The 17,972-nt window shown below is 39.5% G+C and overlaps 1 protein-coding gene across 4 annotated transcripts in view; it reads right to left on the bottom strand.

Moving 5' to 3' along the window:
* MAK (male germ cell associated kinase) overlaps positions 1-17,972 on the bottom strand; it is a 28,924-nt gene that overhangs the window by 6,865 nt on the left and 4,087 nt on the right. The window contains exons 2-14 of one of the 4 annotated variants that reach the window (XM_060277976.1): positions 15,869-16,177; positions 15,161-15,215; positions 14,953-15,074; positions 13,083-13,162; positions 11,265-11,397; positions 10,919-11,090; positions 10,044-10,211; positions 9,099-9,434; positions 8,263-8,426; positions 7,213-7,340; positions 6,656-6,784; positions 4,982-5,056; positions 354-476 (exon numbers count right to left, since the gene is read on the bottom strand). In XM_060277976.1, coding sequence (XP_060133959.1) covers positions 354-476; positions 4,982-5,056; positions 6,656-6,784; positions 7,213-7,340; positions 8,263-8,426; positions 9,099-9,434; positions 10,044-10,211; positions 10,919-11,090; positions 11,265-11,397; positions 13,083-13,162; positions 14,953-15,074; positions 15,161-15,215; positions 15,869-15,969 — 1,786 coding nt within the window. In that variant the 5' untranslated portion in view covers positions 15,970-16,177. Of the gene's footprint in view, positions 1-353; positions 477-4,981; positions 5,057-6,655; positions 6,785-7,212; positions 7,341-8,262; positions 8,427-9,098; positions 9,435-10,043; positions 10,212-10,918; positions 11,091-11,264; positions 11,398-13,082; positions 13,163-13,691; positions 13,860-14,952; positions 15,075-15,160; positions 15,216-15,868; positions 16,178-17,972 lie in introns of those variants that run through there. The other 3 variants (XM_035125909.2, XM_035125912.2, XM_060277975.1) reach the window with 3 other exon arrangements.

Raw genomic sequence — 17,972 nt, 5'->3', positions numbered from 1 at the left:
AAAGAAAACAATTTAGATACAAAATTAGATACAAAATTATAAAATCAAGACAACTAAAAAACAAAAACACATCTCATCACACACTCAAAATTAAAACCTTTGCAAGACCAGTCTAATGTTTCAGACATGATACATTAAGGGTGGTATTCAATTAAGTGTTATTCAGAATAAACCTACTGAAATTAATGGAGCATAGTCGTGTTCATTAATTTCAATGGGTCTGGTCTTGAGAAAAACCTTAAGCATAGCCATAGTGATCTGGCCCAAATCCTTACAGCAAGCCTGAGAGAGAGAGACTTCAGAAACACGTGATGGTTTGTTTCACTATAGATAAGACAATAAGGCAATCTTACCAGTCGCTGATGGACCAAGAGGTGCTAGTTGTATCCTTTGACCAGCTGAACCAACCTCCTTTTTGTGAAAGGAAGGAATATATCCAGTGGTATTGTAAGCAGCTCCTACAAAGCCAGGATTTCCTGTGGAAAGGAACAAAGTTAAAAAATAAATAAACCAGGGGGTTTCAAGCACCCAGCACATTCTTCCAAAGATCTGAAGGATCATTTTAGGACTGTACTAGTCATTCAGAGCCATTCAAAGATGTGTTCACTTTTCAAAAATTTATACAAGTTAGTATATTCTTCTTGCCTAGAAACTTAGATGCAAGGGAAAAGTTTTCTGTGTATCATAACCATCCCCAGATAGACTGGTACATACAAAACTGGTACAAAGAATTATCAGTGGAATTAGATGCAAGCGTTATGTCTTACATAAAGTGCAGGCAAACCACAAGACAGTAGAAATGCTGTGACAGAAAGCTGCTCAATACAAAACCCCCAATGATCAGTGAGTGCACCAAATCCAGCTTTATTCTCTCCAGGTCTTACTGGTTCATTCTTCAATGTAAGTGTGCATACAACTAAAGATGCAATCATACTGACAAGAAATTGCACTATCTATAGTTTTGAGGCAAGCGGCACTGCATCAGACGTTTGGCTTCCAAAAAACGTTCAAAAACCAGAACACACACTTCCGGGTTTTTGGCACCCGGGAGCCAATTTGTTTGTCAACTAAGCCGTTCAAGAACCAAGGTTCCACTGTAGTGTCTTGGTTCTAAGAAATTCAGTCTCCAATGAAGCCCACTGGAGTCCTAATGCCAGCATCACACTTCTAGTGGTGCATCTTGCCCAAACACTGTACTCTTGATCAGAGACTTTTTCAGGGAGATTAATGCACACAGTTGTTTTTACTGTCGTTCTCTAAGCTACACTGTATGCATCCAAGAACTCTCTGAAACAAGAGTATCTGCACCAGAGGAACTGATTTATCTATGCAATCTCAGAATGAATTAGAAAAGTTGACTTTTCCAATCTAGTATTAGGGGTCAAATGCACCTGAAGAAAGCCAGAGAAATAAAATACAGGGTGGAAGTCGTTAAGCACAACACTATTGGCTAATATCACGGAAATGTAGCTCGTCCTAGGTAGGACTTTAGTTATCTTAAATAAACAGGCAGAACAATGATAACCAGCAAGGCGTCCATTTATTTATTTAATTCTGCTGCAGCAGGTCTTTACCCCTAGGTCAAAACCCAAAGGCACTGCCCCAAACAAAGTAATTGTCAAGCATTTTATACATTTTTTTTAAAAAAAATCCAAATGATTTTTATTGGTTTTCATGTAAAACAAGAACATATGAATACAGTAACTTTTATACAGTGGTACATTCTTATTCCATTGTATATGCAGTACATAGTACACAAGCAATATGTTTATTTGGGCACTGTCAATTCAAATATCCTCTCCACAGAGATTCTTGTCTTGTAGGTAGAATAAAAGTATATTCTGTCTCATTTATGAAGGAAAAGAATGGAAGCCAAATCTCACCAAAAGTGTCTATCTTTGAAGTGCCTTTAATTACCCTTCTGTGGAGAGTAAGGTGTCCCGATAAAGCTACATTCCAAATATTATTTACACAGATTTCTATGGGTTGTTTCCAGTATCGGGCAGTTTTTGTAACTGGAAAATAATGAGCAAATGTTGACAAAATGTATCAAAACAATGAAAATATGGGTGTTCATTGGCTTTATCTAAATTTGTATCAATATCCCTTATTGATGCTTATAGCTGTCAGATGACCAACCAACCTATGCTTAAAAACCTCAAAGGAAGGAGAGTCCACCACCTCTCATGGGAGTCCGTTCCACTGTCGAACAGCTCTCATTGTCTGAAAGTTCTTCCTGACCTTTAGTCGGAATCTCCTTTCTTGCAACTTGAAGTCACTGGTTCAGGTCCTACCCTCCAGAGCAGAAGGAAACAAGCTCTGCTCTGTGTATCCCTGGCTGAGTTGGGGTGAGGGAGTTATAATCAAAGGCATAAGTCTTCAACAGAACATTGAATGCATGCAGATTTGCATTCTTAAACATATGCACTTCATTAGGTATATTTGAAAGTGAGGACGTGGACAGCCTGTCGAGATAACCTGCAGATCCAAGTGTTTGGGGGCGGGGAAGAGAAGAGGATGGCTAATTAACTGAAACTCAAGAAAAATGGTTTTAGCAGTTTTATTTAGAAAACTTTTTTTAAGGTAACCTCAATTGTGTTCTCCACCAGAATTGGTTCCTCTGAATCCTTACTGCAGAAGACAAAGCAGAGAGTTCAAAAGAAAGCGGCTGAACCTTTTGCATGCCATGTGGAAATGCATGAAACATGGAATACCTCCATCCCTGGAATCTAGTTAGAAATACAAAAGAGAAACAGACTGTCAGTGTAGGTAAGAGGAAAAGCTGCAACAAGAAGAAGAAAATTGGAAAATATTAAATCCAAGCCCACAAATATGGGAAGATTAGTAAAGGGGAATCCTTACCTCTTCCAAGCACTGTCATTCACAGATGGTTGTGTTCATCCTCAAGCTTATATGGCCTCCCAGGCCTACAGGTAGTTTGGAAGTGAATACAGAGGGAACTGTGTACTCTCTGCAATGGTATCAGCAAGCCTTCCTACTGTAAATTATACACGATTCTTATAATAGAATTTTAGAGTTGGAAGGGACCCCGAGGGTCATCTCAGCCAAAGCATCCATGACAGATGGCCATCCAACCTCTGCTTAAAATCCTCCCTCATGCAAGAAAGAGCAATCATCATTTGAAGCAGTACAGTCATACCTCGGTTTAAGTACGCCTTGGTTTGAGTATTTTCAGTTTAAGTACTCCACGGACCTGTCTGGAACAGATTAATCCACTTTCCATTACTTTCAATGGGAAAGTCCGCTTCAGGTTAAGTACGGATTTCCGGAACCAATTGTGTTTGTAAACCGAGGTACCACTGTAGTTGGAACAGTTCAGATGTTTGAAAAGATACACAGCATGCCAGAGAAACCCACCAGCTGATTACACACTGTGATGAAACTGGAGACCTGATGGGAACCAGAATGGGGTATGCTATTGCTACACTTTGTAATTATTACGTTTTGTATGCACATACAAATCTCTCTCATCAGTGCTTCAGTACCTCAGCCCCAACCTTCTGGCATGGGAAAACCTACAGAAAGAAACATAGCATGCCACTGTAAGCATGATTCAGACAGCTCTGCCACATTATTAAAATGAATGGCATAAAGTTACGCACCCATTTCTGCCTAGCAAATTTAAACAAACCAACAGGAAATTATAGGACTCCTTAAAGCCTCTCATACTTTAGCGAGTCTGTTTACACAACCAGGAAACCTTTGCACATTTCCCATGCATTTGTAGTGGATTGCACCCTTTGCAAAAGCAACAGAAGAATCACCATCACAGTCACAAATGTTCATTGGAGTACAGCCCATGTCCCAGGAAATTATTGGCATTTTCTTTTGCATATTTTCATCTTGTTTATACAACAAAACACAATAGGATGCAAAAAGAAACACAATAAAAAGAGATATAAACAATATCAACATCATTATTCCTAGTTTTCAAAACACTGCAAGTCCCTTGTAAATAACAAACAAACACGGAGAAAGCAAGTACAGTAGAAGTAAACTAAAACTTTTTCAAATAACTCCAGAGACCCTTGCTCAAATGTGTCAGAGAGTCACACAGGATATGTACGGTTTCTTAGGTCTTTAAAAACCTATTCCCAACAGTTATAGTTTGTACTTGATCTATAATGCTTGATGCAAAGTAAAAGGGGACAAAGTTCACTTTGGAACATATTGTTTACACTCCATAAGTACCACCTCTAATTCTATACACATTTATTAGGGGGTAAGCTACATTCACTTCTAAATATACATGTATATGATTTCACTGCAAGGCAGCAATCCTGTGTGTATGTACCTGAGTGTATGCCCTGTTGTACACACACAGGATTGCTCTGTAAAGATTTTTCTAAGAATAACACCCTTTTCAGCTGAGGGGAAAAAACACCCTTCATGACAGCAAACAAATCCTGATTCTACTCAGTGTTCAAAAGGTCTTACTTTTATTTAGATTTATTTAGATTATTTGGAGTAATCTAATAATCTAAATATTAGATTAGATATTAGATTAGAATAATCTAAATATGTACAAGTACCTCCAACAAGTCTGGCTTAGATTGCTTGCCTGAATTAACTGGACCTAGTTAGCCTTGAAGCATCTTCTCTGTGCCTGTGACACACAGTGATCCAGAGACTGGATGGATTAGTGGCGGACACGTTTGACCAGTGGCGGCACACGTTTGACCAGATGGCCCTTTAGAATCTTCCAAATCCAAGAGCCTCTTGCGATATCTTTGATCATAAAAGTGAACAAGGAAGCTTCTGCACACACAAGGTTTTCTGTGCACATTGCAGATGCTGGGATAAAGCCATGACATATGTCAAACTAAAATACTATGGCTCAAATGATACAATAATGCCTTTTCAAAAGCAAATAAATAAATAAATATGTATGATTTGAATATGAAAAAACCCAAAACCTGCAAAAGATTAAGCACTGCCAAACACAATTGCCAGTAATTACCTTTTGGGTCCTCTAATTTTTCATTCACTCTTTCTTTGCATGACAGTTTTTCAATTGGTTTAATTAAGTTTTCTTCTTCAGAGGAGGCAGTAAAACAGATGGAGGAAAAGAAAAGGATGAAAATAAATACCTTAGGCAAACAGAAAGGATGGATGAAACTAATGGAAGACACAAAGACACAAAGACACACACACACACAGAGAGAGAGAGAGAGAGAGAGAGCAATCTGTAATATAGCATGTGTGAGTGAGCCTCTAGGATGCCGTATCAGTTCCGTAAATGTTGAAAGATTCATCTCTAAAACAGGAGGTAGACCAGTGAATATTTATTACCAAGAATCCAACAAGCAAAGCAAAAGGTAATTGAGATTGGTTATGATCATAAGCATAATGAAGGAATAGGATACTGAAATTCCAAATTACCTTTATTAATCCTAGAAAGAGAATACTACAGAATTCTAACAAATCTGTATTTAAATGCATACTGTATTTTTCTTGTACGAAAAGGTTACAGGACAATCCTATACATGTCTCCTCAGAATTAAGCCCCGTAGACCAATTCTCATATAAGTGTGCATAGGACTGCAGACTTCATATGTGCAGTCAGCTAATAATAATCAATACAGTAAAAGCAATTACTATTATTTGTTAACAGAAGAGTACTTCAAATAGGTTAAAGAAGACACTGAGTAAAGCAAATTTACCTGCCTCTAAAGCCCAGACAGGATATTTATAATGTTTTCATATTTATTTTTATCTGCCCTGTATGATCATGCAAAGGTTTAATACAAACCCAGAAAAATAAAGCAAATCTAGACCCACGTAGGGTCATAGCAATACAAGCTTTACTCCATGAGCTGCAAACGGATAAAGTGGTCTGAAGAAAAGAACAGAACATTACTTACCAGAAAACCCTGACCCTCCAATTTCACAATATACACAATGTCATTGTAACACAAAAGAAGCAGTCTTATTTATTTGAGATTTCCGATTATCTTGATATTTAGGGTATTATGCAAGGGTTTGAAATAAATTGCCATGGAACTGTAATCACAGCTGTTTTAAAAAAAGCTCAACCTGAAAAACGTTGTCTACATAGAAATAGAATAGAACTTAGGTTATGCTGCTTTCAATAATTTAAAATGGTTTGAGATTAGTCAGATCTACAGTTTAAATTTTGAAGTAATTTGCTTTCTTTTGATAAGCTCTTCAGAAGAATGATGGAGGTCAATTTACTTGTAAATTAAGACAAGGTAAATATGAAAACTTCCCAGGCTGCGTTTCAGCATTCTACTTAGCATATACTTGCCCTATGCATGTCCCAATTCCCTTCCTCGACTGAGAACCCCTCATACACACACATGCATCTGGACGCTTATGAATATCAAAAAACACATTCCAACAAGAGCCATTTGACACAGCTGTGTTCAGCACTATGTGGTGCAACGCTGATAAAAAATGGACAATCACCGTCTCAGGCTGCATACTTGCTGCTGTGCACATTGTAGCGAAATTAAAAAATAGAACACTGAAAACACATGCTGCTTGAAAACCATCACAAAAATAACATAGTAAATAAATTTTACAAAATCTATTGAATATATCAGACCGGGGGGGGGGGGGGCGACGACGACGACACACATGTTTAACTGTATCCATTACATTAATTAATTACCTGCACTGACTCTGCTAAAAGACAGTCCTCCAATTGGTGCCATCGGTTTTGAAAACAAGGAATTATTCCAGTTACCATGGGATCCTTCTTTACCGGCTGCTCCTGAGGAGACATTCTTAGGGTTTACACCTTAGATAAATAATAATGATAACGGTTAGTATATAGTTGCCAATTCAGGGCATAGCCTATCAGAGCACTGAAGTCACAATGTGCTTTTCAACACCTTTCACTGAAAACTGTGCCTCTTGAAATAATATCCCTCCTCTCCCCACCCTCTGACTATACATAAGGGTCTGGTGACTTCTGTTTCAGTGTATCTGAAAAAGTGTGCATGCACACGAAAGCTCATACCTATAACAAACTTAGTTGGTCTCTAAGGTGCTACTGGAAGGAATTTTTTTTTATTTCTTGAAATAAAGTTTGTTCTAGCTCCTGGATTCCCCCCTTTTTGCCCACTTATTCTCTGACCTATCTATTGCTAGCAGAAGAAAAGGCACACACACAAAAACCATCTCCCACCCAAAGTAATCAAAAGCATTAAAAAATTGCCTCCTTACCAGGTAGGTATCTTGACTGTTTTAAGTAGTACTGTTTTGCTGAAGTCGTTGATATTCCAGAGTCATTTCTCTTCAGAACTTTGTTTTCTCCTGATTGGCCAGATCTGGGGGACATACGCCCAGGAACACTGAAAGTGAAGATAACCCAGGACACAAATTAACTCTTGATCCAAAACAATAGTGTTTTCCAGCGTCTTAGGGGTGCTGCATTTCCACATTCAGTGCAGAGTTGAAGCGGACCTAGAATGCAGATTCCATGCAGAGCCTATACTGAAAAAGTTTAGGCAAGAATGTCAGGAAGCTGTGTGGGAACAGTTAAAAAATGAAGTACTTCTGGGGGAAAAAAACAAAAAATCCTCTTTGTGATTCAAAGAGATACACTGACCATAATTCCACAATAACCCTGCAGGCAATGATTGCAATGTGTATGGATAGGTCCAGCCTGCCTTTGTGTATTTTGCTGCTTTTTTATAGGAGGCTCTCCAGACTTGGGGTGGTAAAGCTCTGGGGGTGGTTTCAAGTTAGCCCAATGGGACATATTCCCCAAGCTACAACCACCTGTCCACCAGCTGGGTGACGTCAGCTAAGGGGAAGGGTTCAAGCCTGCTGGGTGCTGCTTCACCCAACCTGTGGGTCAACGTTGAAAGGTGGATAGGACTGCCTGAGTTACCTGATGTCGGCATGACATCAGATGATTAACAAGTTAAGTGGCCCTGCCCATCTGTCAATGTTGGCCTGTGGGGGTGGGTGGGGAATAAGTATCAGGCCCATTGGGCCAAAAGCTCTAGAGCAGGCATGCCCAACCTCCGGCCCTCCAGAGGTTTTGGACTACAATTCCCATCATCCCTGACCACTGGTCCCGTTAGCTATGGATCATGGGAGTTGTAGGCCAAAACATCTGGAGGGCCACAGTTTGGGGATGCCTGCTCTAGAGAAACAACTCATCTTGTTTTTGGTCTTCAGACTGCAAGTATTGCAGATTGCTTCCCTGCTCCCACACATACCCATTATAAACTAGGAGGGAAAACAGGACAAAATATAACGCCTTACCTAAAAAGAGATTCCTTTGTTTTCTTTTCAGTTAACATGGTGATGCTAGGCTTCTTAGAATATGAAATCCCAAATTCGGAGTCATCCAAATTGTCCCAGCTATCCATCGCCTGTAACATAGTCTGCCCCCATCGGCGCCGACAGTTTTTTAGGCCTATCTGCTTCTGTTTCAATTACACACACACAAAAAGGCTATATTATTTCTGAAACATCTAGCTACCTGTACATTACTATCCTAAATTGGAAAGTGGCTGAATGTACAGTGGTACCTCGCAAGACGAATGCCTCACGCAACGAAAAACTCGCAAGACGAAAGCATTTTGCGATGTTTTCGGCGCTTCGCAAGACGAAGTTTTCTATGGCCGCGCTTCGCAAGACAAAGTTTTGCGGCAGTTTTTTTGCCGCGGCAAACTGCGCTTCGCAAGACGAAAATCTCGCTAGACGAAGCGACTCGCGGAACGAATTACTTTCGTCTTGCGAGGCACCACTGTATTTCTTGGTTTGTAGGAGTTCTGACTGCAAAACTAGAGTAAATCTGGTGTGCAGGGAGTGTGCATGCTACAGGGTAAGGAAAGAAGTAAGCACCATGGAGAGAAAAACAAGAGATATCAGAGAAATCTATAGTAGTTTGGTTGAGGGAAAGGAGTGGCATGGGTACAAGTGGAAAGCGGCTTTGCAAAGAATGGATTTCAGAATAAAACACCAAGTCAAAATTTTACACAGAATACTGCAGGTTATGCAACCCTACTGAATTAATACGAATGTAAAACAGGACTTCAGAGTAATTACTTATGTACTTTTGACTTGTTCATAGTAGCCACTTGACAGCAACTTACTGGTGTTGAATTTTTGATGGCTGGAAGGAATGACTGCTGCTGCTGCTGCTGCTTTGATGGTTGATGATTGGCTGCATTCTGAGGCAACTGAATTGCCTGGAGGGGCTGCTGGCTATTCTTTGATACACACTGCAGCTGAAACTTATCAAGCGCATCTGGTGAAGACTGAGATTCTGGCTTAGATACAGGTTCTAATTTTGATACAGGGTCCAGCTTGGATAGAGACGGCTTTGGATCTGCTGCTTGAATTGATTTGGGATGAGACTGTTTCTGATCCAAATATTGTGGAGGTGGCCCTAAAACTTGGCCCACTTGAAAGTAAGGATACTTCAATGCCTGAAGAAAGAGAGAATGCTGATAACTAGAATGCAGATAAAATGTCTACAATCATTAAAGCGTACGGCTGATAAACAATTAAGTTTTGTGGCATGGACAATATCGTGCACAGGACAGAACAGCCAAGGAGGAATTTTAACTGCATGTAAAATGGAGAAACTGGTGTAGCAGTCAGAAGTCCAAAGCAGGACATTCCTAATCCAAATATTAACCATGAGTTCAACAGGCCCTGGGAAAGCAACCATTTCTCAATTCCAGTTTACAACATGGGAATAACATTACTGGTATACCTCACAGGGGTGGTATTACATACAAAGATGTGCTTTGTATGTTTGAAATAACCTTTTATGGATTTCATCAACTTTATTTTATTCCCACCTTTACTGTTCACAATGCCATAAAAATAGGAAGCAAAACCAACCCAGTACTGAATAAAAAATCAAAGCTACTTTCTTTAAACTTTAAACTGAGATAGGGAATTAGATGCCGCTGACTATATTTCCCACAATCCCTAACTACTGGCCATGCCAGCTCATGCTGATAGGAGCAGTTGTCCAACTACTCATGATAATGTTTTTTTAAAAAAAACTTTTTTTGCAAATGACATACCTGACTTGCTGTAGGTCGTTTCTTTGGATCCCAGTTCAGCATTTCACACATAAGCTGTATTGCCTCATTACTGGCATTTGGAATGAGAGTCTTTAAGTTTAGGGAGACACATTGAGGGAAGCGAAAATTCATTGCAGTGGCAAGTTGGTATCCTTCTGGCCAGTCATTCTGAGAAAATGGCATACAACAGCAGTCATGAAACATCAGATAAGAAGATGTTTCATTTTTTAAAAAAAGCTGAAAAAAATGAACTCTTCTAGACCAGGAGTGGGCAGATTGCAGGCTTGTGGGATCTACTTTCTTTTTTACTAGAAATCTGGGATCCACCAATGGGAGCCTAGTGTAAAAGACATACAGGCAACTCCCCATTTACACAGGGTGGGTGGGTGGGTGTTCCAAGGCACCGTTCGTGTCCCCTTGTGGTGCCAAAAACAGCACGTGTCAGTGGTCACATGAGTGCCGATCACAAGCAAATGGGGAGTTGCCTGTACATTTAAAATTAGAGAATTATGAACCAAGAAATTTGTTTTCAGTACAAAATTTAATGGAGCTCACATTCCTTCTACACAAAAACACTCCTGGTTACCCGACTTTCTTCCTTTCAGCAATGTACCACGGTTAAAACAATAGGAATAATAAATCATCGCCAATCTATTTCACCCCCCAACCAGGCTTGAATCTTAAAAGCTAACAGAAAAAGTTTCCCATTCCTTCTGTTTCCAACACCCCCTGCCCCTATTTCACATTGCTCAGGAGCCCCCTCATAACCCACTGCAGAGGTGTGGGGGTGGGGAAGAGATGACAATTTTTTTGTTTGTGAACATGCTTAATTTAGCTTAGCATCCAAGCCATTGCGTATTCTCAAAGTAGCTTACCTTCTTTGGCGTGCCTAACACCTGGCAAATTTTGAAGATTTCGTCAACTTCACTTGTTCCTGGAAAAAGTGGTCTTAGTGTGTATAGTTCAGCCATTATGCTGCCAACAGCCCATATATCGATAGGAGAACTATAAACAGAGGATCGCAGTAAAACCTCAGGTGCACGGTACCTGTGATGGTGAAGAGAAATAATTGAATACATTCATGCAGAGATGCAAAAGGTAAGTGAAGGTCATGCTGAATAACAACACAGTCCTAACCATGTCTATTCAGAAGCAAGTTATGTTGAATTCAATGGGGTTTACTCCTAGAGAAAGTGGGGTTACGATTGCAGCCATACTTACCATCTGGTGGAAACATAATCAGTATATGGAGGCTGAGATCTAAGTTCTCTAGCCAGTCCAAAGTCAGCTATTTTAACAAGTTCAGGACCCATACAGAGAAGGTTTTCAGGTTTCATATCCCGGTGGAAAAATCCTGTAAATGTGAATACGGACAAAGAAATAATAAACAAACCAACAAACCACAGTATCAACAACTACCTGAAATATGGAACTTGGGCATGGAATTCAAGTGGAAAATAAAAGTAATCTCTCTTGAATTAATTCTAAACTAGTTTACCATTTCTTTTTTTAAAAAATATGTTATTCAAATTAAATACAGAGAACATTCTGACCTGTAGCAGCTGGCATTTAGTAATTATGGCAACTAATTAAAGAATTTTAATTAAAGAATGATGAACCATCTGCTTTTAAACAAACTAGGGCAAAATCCTGCAGTCCCAAAAGTGGTGGTGGTGGGGTGTTAAAAGATCTCCCTGTGGCACCTGCATTTTAACTGCCAGAGCAAATCTATTTGTGATACTTGCACTTTACTGCTTCCTACTCTTTCGAGGTATTGAACAGTACTTTTACCTACTGTACTCATATGTACTACTCAGTGTTAACATTGTGCTGGATCATACATTGGTATAAAGTTTTTAATGGTTCGGATTGCTTAAGCGCAGGAATGGGAAACCTGTTGCCTGTCAGATGTTGCTAGACTACAACACCCATCATCCCTGACCAATGTCCATGGGTAGCTGAAGCTGATAGAGTTCAGCAGCATCCTAAGGACCATAGGTTCCCCAGCCCTGCTTTTTACATGCACACACTTTGTTACTGGGCCAAGCTTATCCAAAGACCATGCAGCACCCAAATATAAAGTCAACTTTAATCATGTGCTTAGGAGAATGTGCTTTGGGGGTGTGGTCAGAGCTCCTCAATAACCAGGGTCATCGTTTGGAGCATGGTCAGGCCAGCTGAGAAGTGGCTGCATCTGGACCATCTCTCAACCATCACAGTTTGAATGACCATGCCAATTTGCCTACCACTGCTCCCCAAGTGGTGCTGCCGATGAACACATCAGCCCATAATAAAATTACCACCATCCATGATTTCATTTTGGATGAATACTTGCAATGCATTAAGAAAATCTGGGTGGCTCTACCTTGAACCAGCTCTGTCTACCTGGGCATTTTGTACAGAACCAGAACCAGGCTGGTGGATCGGAAGGGGGCATCAGCCAAAAAAACATATAATGCAGTCTTTCTTTCAGGGAAGCCAGTGCACCTGATTTGATACTTTATTCCCCATGACAGAACAGAGATCTTATTAGTGTACCATCGACCCCACTACTAAACAGCTTCACTGTGACCATGAAGTCCTGGGGCTGGCTTGGAGCTTCGCAGTCACCATGGGAACCATGCGTCTGTCTCAGTACATCACTGGCCTAACACATGGAGCAGGCCTAGATATTTATTTTTATTGCTACAGGCCCTTCTGCTTGAGGTCTGATGGTTGGATGGATTCAACTTGAGGTAAAATTAATATTGCCTTGAAAACTGAAGATAGAACAAAGGATTTAAACATAACACTCTTTGGGTGGGTGCGGAATTGCCAACTATCATGTAGTGACAAATGTAGCTTTGTTTCAGAGGACCGTCTCAATTATGTATCCATCAGAAGGTTCCTTCTCCATTTGATCCACTGACACTGCCTAACAGTAATAATATACACCAATCTCACTTTAACAAAGCATGAAGCATTTCCCCCTAAGTTACAAATACTTATCACTGTACATTTACTTTACTCAGCTAAAGCAAGAACAGTGAAGTGTCTTACCGTGTTTATGGATGAAAGCTAACCCTTGTAATATCTGGTACATAATGTTCCTGATGACAGACTCAGGGAACAACTTATTTCTGAGAGGAAACAAATTGACAATGTCAGCAGATTTTTGTAACATTAACGTTTTTTGTGCTTATGAAGCAGAAAATCTCATTTTAAAATGAGGCAGCCTTATATAAATGCAGTAAATCAACACATAAAGTGAACAGCCTTGATTTAACCATCCAAAATGGCATTCAGTTTTCAATTGCTTCTTCTAGTGAATTCACACTGCAACTTTTCTAAGGATGCCCAACAATATAAAATATAAGAACATCAATCACAATGATTGATGTTCACAATTATTCTAAACTTTTCTGCAACTCTTCCTACATGGAAACAATTTTGAACTCTAGCAATCTTCTCACTGATCTTCTCTAGGGGCGATATGAGAGCAACCTTACATCCCCCCTCCCCCACCATGTTCAGGTATACCAGTTCTGCCAGACATCCACAAATATGCACTAACATCTGAATAGAGCGTACGTGCATAAAAAGCAGTATGTGTAGGCTTGAACAGTGCAGTCAATATCCATGAACAATCTTGAAATCATGCAATTGTACCTATGCGTACTGTGTTTTATGCACTCTTCAAACACATGGATGGATGTCTGGCAGTATTGGAGACTGGCAGATGGGTCTGATGAGCAGGGCAGAAAGCTGCCACCTTGCCGCTCTGCTGGTCGTCCCAAGTGATCCTATGGCTTTGATGACCACTTCATTTGAAAGCTGCTGGGTTAAAAATTCAATTTCATTTAATTTAATATTGACCATAGGGCACAACTGAATACAAAATATGGCTTTAAATAAATATTAAATAGTATAACAGAATCTATATTACACCAGCTAAAGCAATAAAATTAATTAATTGATTAATCTGTACTTCTTGATGGCAATTTATGACATGCAACTCAACAAAAGCAACACAAGGTTTAAATAATCCCAAACATGTTGCTGACTAACGACAGTATTCAATTAAATATGTGCACTAGTGCATGGATTAGCACTATGGGACTTCCCCCCTCCCCATGCATACCCCATTCTGTTCCAAAATCTTCTCTGGAGGGTTCAGGAACTCCCAGAACAGATTTAGGGGGCACACAAGAGGAGGAGAGGGGCAGAACATTCCATTGTGCAAGGAGAAATCCTTGGGCTGAAAAAACTTTCTCTTACTGCAATGTTGAGTACAGCTCTTAAATAAGAGTCTGACACCTTCTGGCTAACAAAGTAAATCTTCTGAAGAGTTTACTAGTTTTGTTTGTCCATCAGAAATTGCAAGAGAAACTTGTTTCAGACTGACATACAGATAGGATGCCAAGGATGTCAAAAGGGTAACATACAAGGTTCTCGGTTTCTGTTGTGCCACATAAACAAGACAAATGGAAAAGCATCCAATTAAAATTGAGTAACAAAAAGGCTCTTCTCAGAGGAAAATAATTGACCTGCATAAGATACCTGAGCTTGCAATACTATTCAAATGCTCAATAGATCTGCTGTAAACCAACTAGGCCAGGCATCCCCAAACTGCGGCCCTCCAGATGTTTTGGCCTACAGCTCCCATGATCCCTAGCTAACAGGACCAGTGGTCAGGGATGATGGGAATTGTTGTCCAAAACATCTGGAGGGCCAAAATTTGGGGATGCCTGAACTAGGCCAGGTTCTTAGATATGTGAAACATGAACATTTTCCCTTTGCTATTGTAATAATCACCTTTCTGTACTGTACTGAGAACTGTGAACAGAGTTCTAGGAAAAAAGCAAACAGGATGTTGTACCCACTGACCAGTAGGTACCATATCCAAGCAACGTTTTAAAAGTGGACATACCTGTCTTTCATTAGCTGATAGAGGTTTTCCTTCATATATTCAAACACAAAATAAAGATGGTCATTTTCTCGAATAACTTCTTTCAGCTTTATCACATTGGCATGATTAAGTTTTTTCAGAGACTGCAATACATCAGAGAGAATGATTATGATCATGTCATTGGTTCCAACACAGGCCTAAACAGTTATTTAGTAAATATGAGCATTACCTTTACTTCTCTAAGATTCATACATTCATCCCAAGAGTAGAACTTTCTTTTCATTCTGAAATAAAAGTCACAAGGAACCCATGCTTATTAGGTAAAAAGTGAAACACACAAATAAGACAGAAAGTAGAGTAGATTATACAGAGCACTGAAATATTATTTCCCGATTCAGACGTTACAACCTGCTCTACTTAATATCAGAACAAATTAAAAAGTTGGCAGCAATGTCAATGCAAGCTACTGAATAGAATTTGAAAAAGGTAAGAAATCAATGGGCAGTGTACACTCCATAACGGCTTATTCCAATCAGCCTAACTTAAAATAGCTTCACTTAAAATAAAGCAGGTCTGAAAGGGTCCCAATGCTGCAGTTCAGCTAACCAGAAGAAGCAGCCTAGCAAAAGGTAAAAGGCCATCTCAGGAGGCCAAGTGGGAGAAAAATGAGGTGGCTCACAGAGCAGAAGCCAATAAGGGGGGGGGATTACATGTGATTTATACTACTGTACTGCTTAAAGAGCCTCCAGAATGAGGCTTCAATCATTTGCATATTTGTCGTTATTTATATTTTGTTAATGTTTCACTAACAGCAACCAACATCATATGCTGACATCTTCCTACTTGGAAGTAATTCCCACTGACCTCAATGGGGCCTACTTCTGAGTAGACATGCGTAACATTGCACTGTCATGCATGAAGATTTAATGGCACTTACCTTTTGATGGCCACAAGCTCCCCTGATTCATTGCTCTTCCCCATCAGTACACTGCCATATGTTCCATCCCCAAGTTGCTTCATGGTTGTGTAGCGATTCATTTTGTAAAAACAGGTTAGCCAAATCCTTAAAAATGCTAAAACTGCTTCTTTTTCAAGCAGGGACTTTTGAGATTGTTGCTGTTACATGGGCGAGTAATCTGTCATAGTACTTGCTTAAGTCATCAGTCTTCTTTTCCAGTATTATAACCACACTATCCAGAAATAACGTCGTAGTGAAGGGAATAATGCTGCCATTCTTACAAGAGTCCTTAATAGAAACAGATATTTTATTTAAGTATTCTGTGGGAAAGCATGTTACTATCATGCAACAAGCAAACTAAAACATTTTATATTTAAAAAGTAAACATGCAAAGTAGATTTGAGCTAAAACCAAGCAGAATAACAAACTAGCTTTCCTGCAAAGTGTGAAAATTCCCCCTAGGATAAAAAGAGAGAGCAAGAAGGGCTAATACTACAGTAGAATCAAGTGAAATGAAACTGCAGGTTCTGACTATTAATAATCAGGATGGCTAATTAATTCTACAACATATTAAATCAAGCCAACATATAGGTTGAGATATTAGCAGGGCAATCCTATTCATGTTTACTCACAACTAAGTCCTCTAAGTCCTACTGAGTTTAATGGAACTTACTGTACTCCCAGGTAACATAGCTGCCAAGTTATCCCTTTTTTAAGGGAAATTCCCTTATGCTGAATAGGCTTCCTCGTGAGAAAAGGGAAAACTTGGCAGCTATGCCAGGTAAGTGTGTATAGGATTGCTGCAGCCCATACCTAAACCCACTTACTAGAAAGTAAACACTACTTAACTTTGTGGGACTTACTATCATCATTTACTTAATTAGTGGGACTTAATTCTTCCATAGGATTGAGCAGGATGTCACCAAAGTGATCGAAGTTTTCATTTCTAGACTGCCATAACACTAGCTACAATTCTAATACTCTACAATTTCATTATTAAATATAGGTTTCTAGCTCTCATGGAGGTAAAGAAAGCTCCAAAACATGACTCTATTAGGCATGTCAGAGTAGTTCCCAAACTGAGATGCTATAGCAGCACATATGCTACAGTGAATGCTTTTACAAGGAATGCTCCAAACAATGCAGTGAAGAAAAATTCCTAAAGCACACAAGAGGATCTTCAGTGTCCAGGCTACTGCTTGTATGAAAAGAGATTCTCTGGTGGTCCTGAAACAGATGAAGCAAATATAGAACCACCAAAAGGATACTTTATGTGTTGTCTGATAAATAAATAAATAAATAAATAAATAAATAAATAAATAATATAGTGAAAACCCGGAAGCCCATGAATCTGTCACCTAGCTATATCTGAAGGCAACATTGTGTCAAAATGGAATTAAAGGCTACATTGTGTCAAAATGGAATTAACTAGGTAGCTGAGTTTTAGAGGATGGAACTGAAGGACAAAAATATGTGAAGTAAATTAAATGGTTTTGCAGCATTTAACAGCCGTTGGCATGATTTAATTGCATAACAGAGCTTTCAGAGGAAGTATGTAAGGAGAGAATAGGATGGTGGTGCAGGAATAAGCAAATGAAGTCCTTCTGTTTCTTGCACATTCCACCCACTTCTTAATACGATTTTTAAAACCATTATTCTTGAGGACAATCTGATCAGGCACACATAGCATTATATGCAGGCCCCAGAGCGTACTCCTGACTCTTACGCAGAACTTGGAGACAAGTGTATATCACATTCCCCTGGGAGTTTCCCAAGGGAGATGGAGAAAAAATGCTATGGTAAACAACAGATTGTTCCTCATTGTTCAAGACATGCTGCCAATAATCTCCTCAAGGAGGATCAAGGGAGGATTAAAGCAGAGGACAGATAAAGGTCAAGTTGCCATAATGCAAATGCGCCTAGCAGTATCGGAAAAATTGCAGAGAGCGATAGGTAGCTATGTATGAATCAAAGTAACACTGAATTGACTAATTGTCATCCTTTCAAGACAAATTTCAGTAAAAAGATAGTTACCACAAATGCCATCTTTATGTTAAGGCATAACCTTATAGAGAAAACATCA

This window comes from Zootoca vivipara, chromosome 8 (genome assembly GCF_963506605.1).
Source record: "Zootoca vivipara chromosome 8, rZooViv1.1, whole genome shotgun sequence".
Lineage (NCBI taxonomy): Eukaryota > Metazoa > Chordata > Lepidosauria > Squamata > Lacertidae > Zootoca > Zootoca vivipara.
Note: the sequence above shows the minus strand (reverse complement) of the source record. Positions and strands in the feature narration are given on the sequence as shown.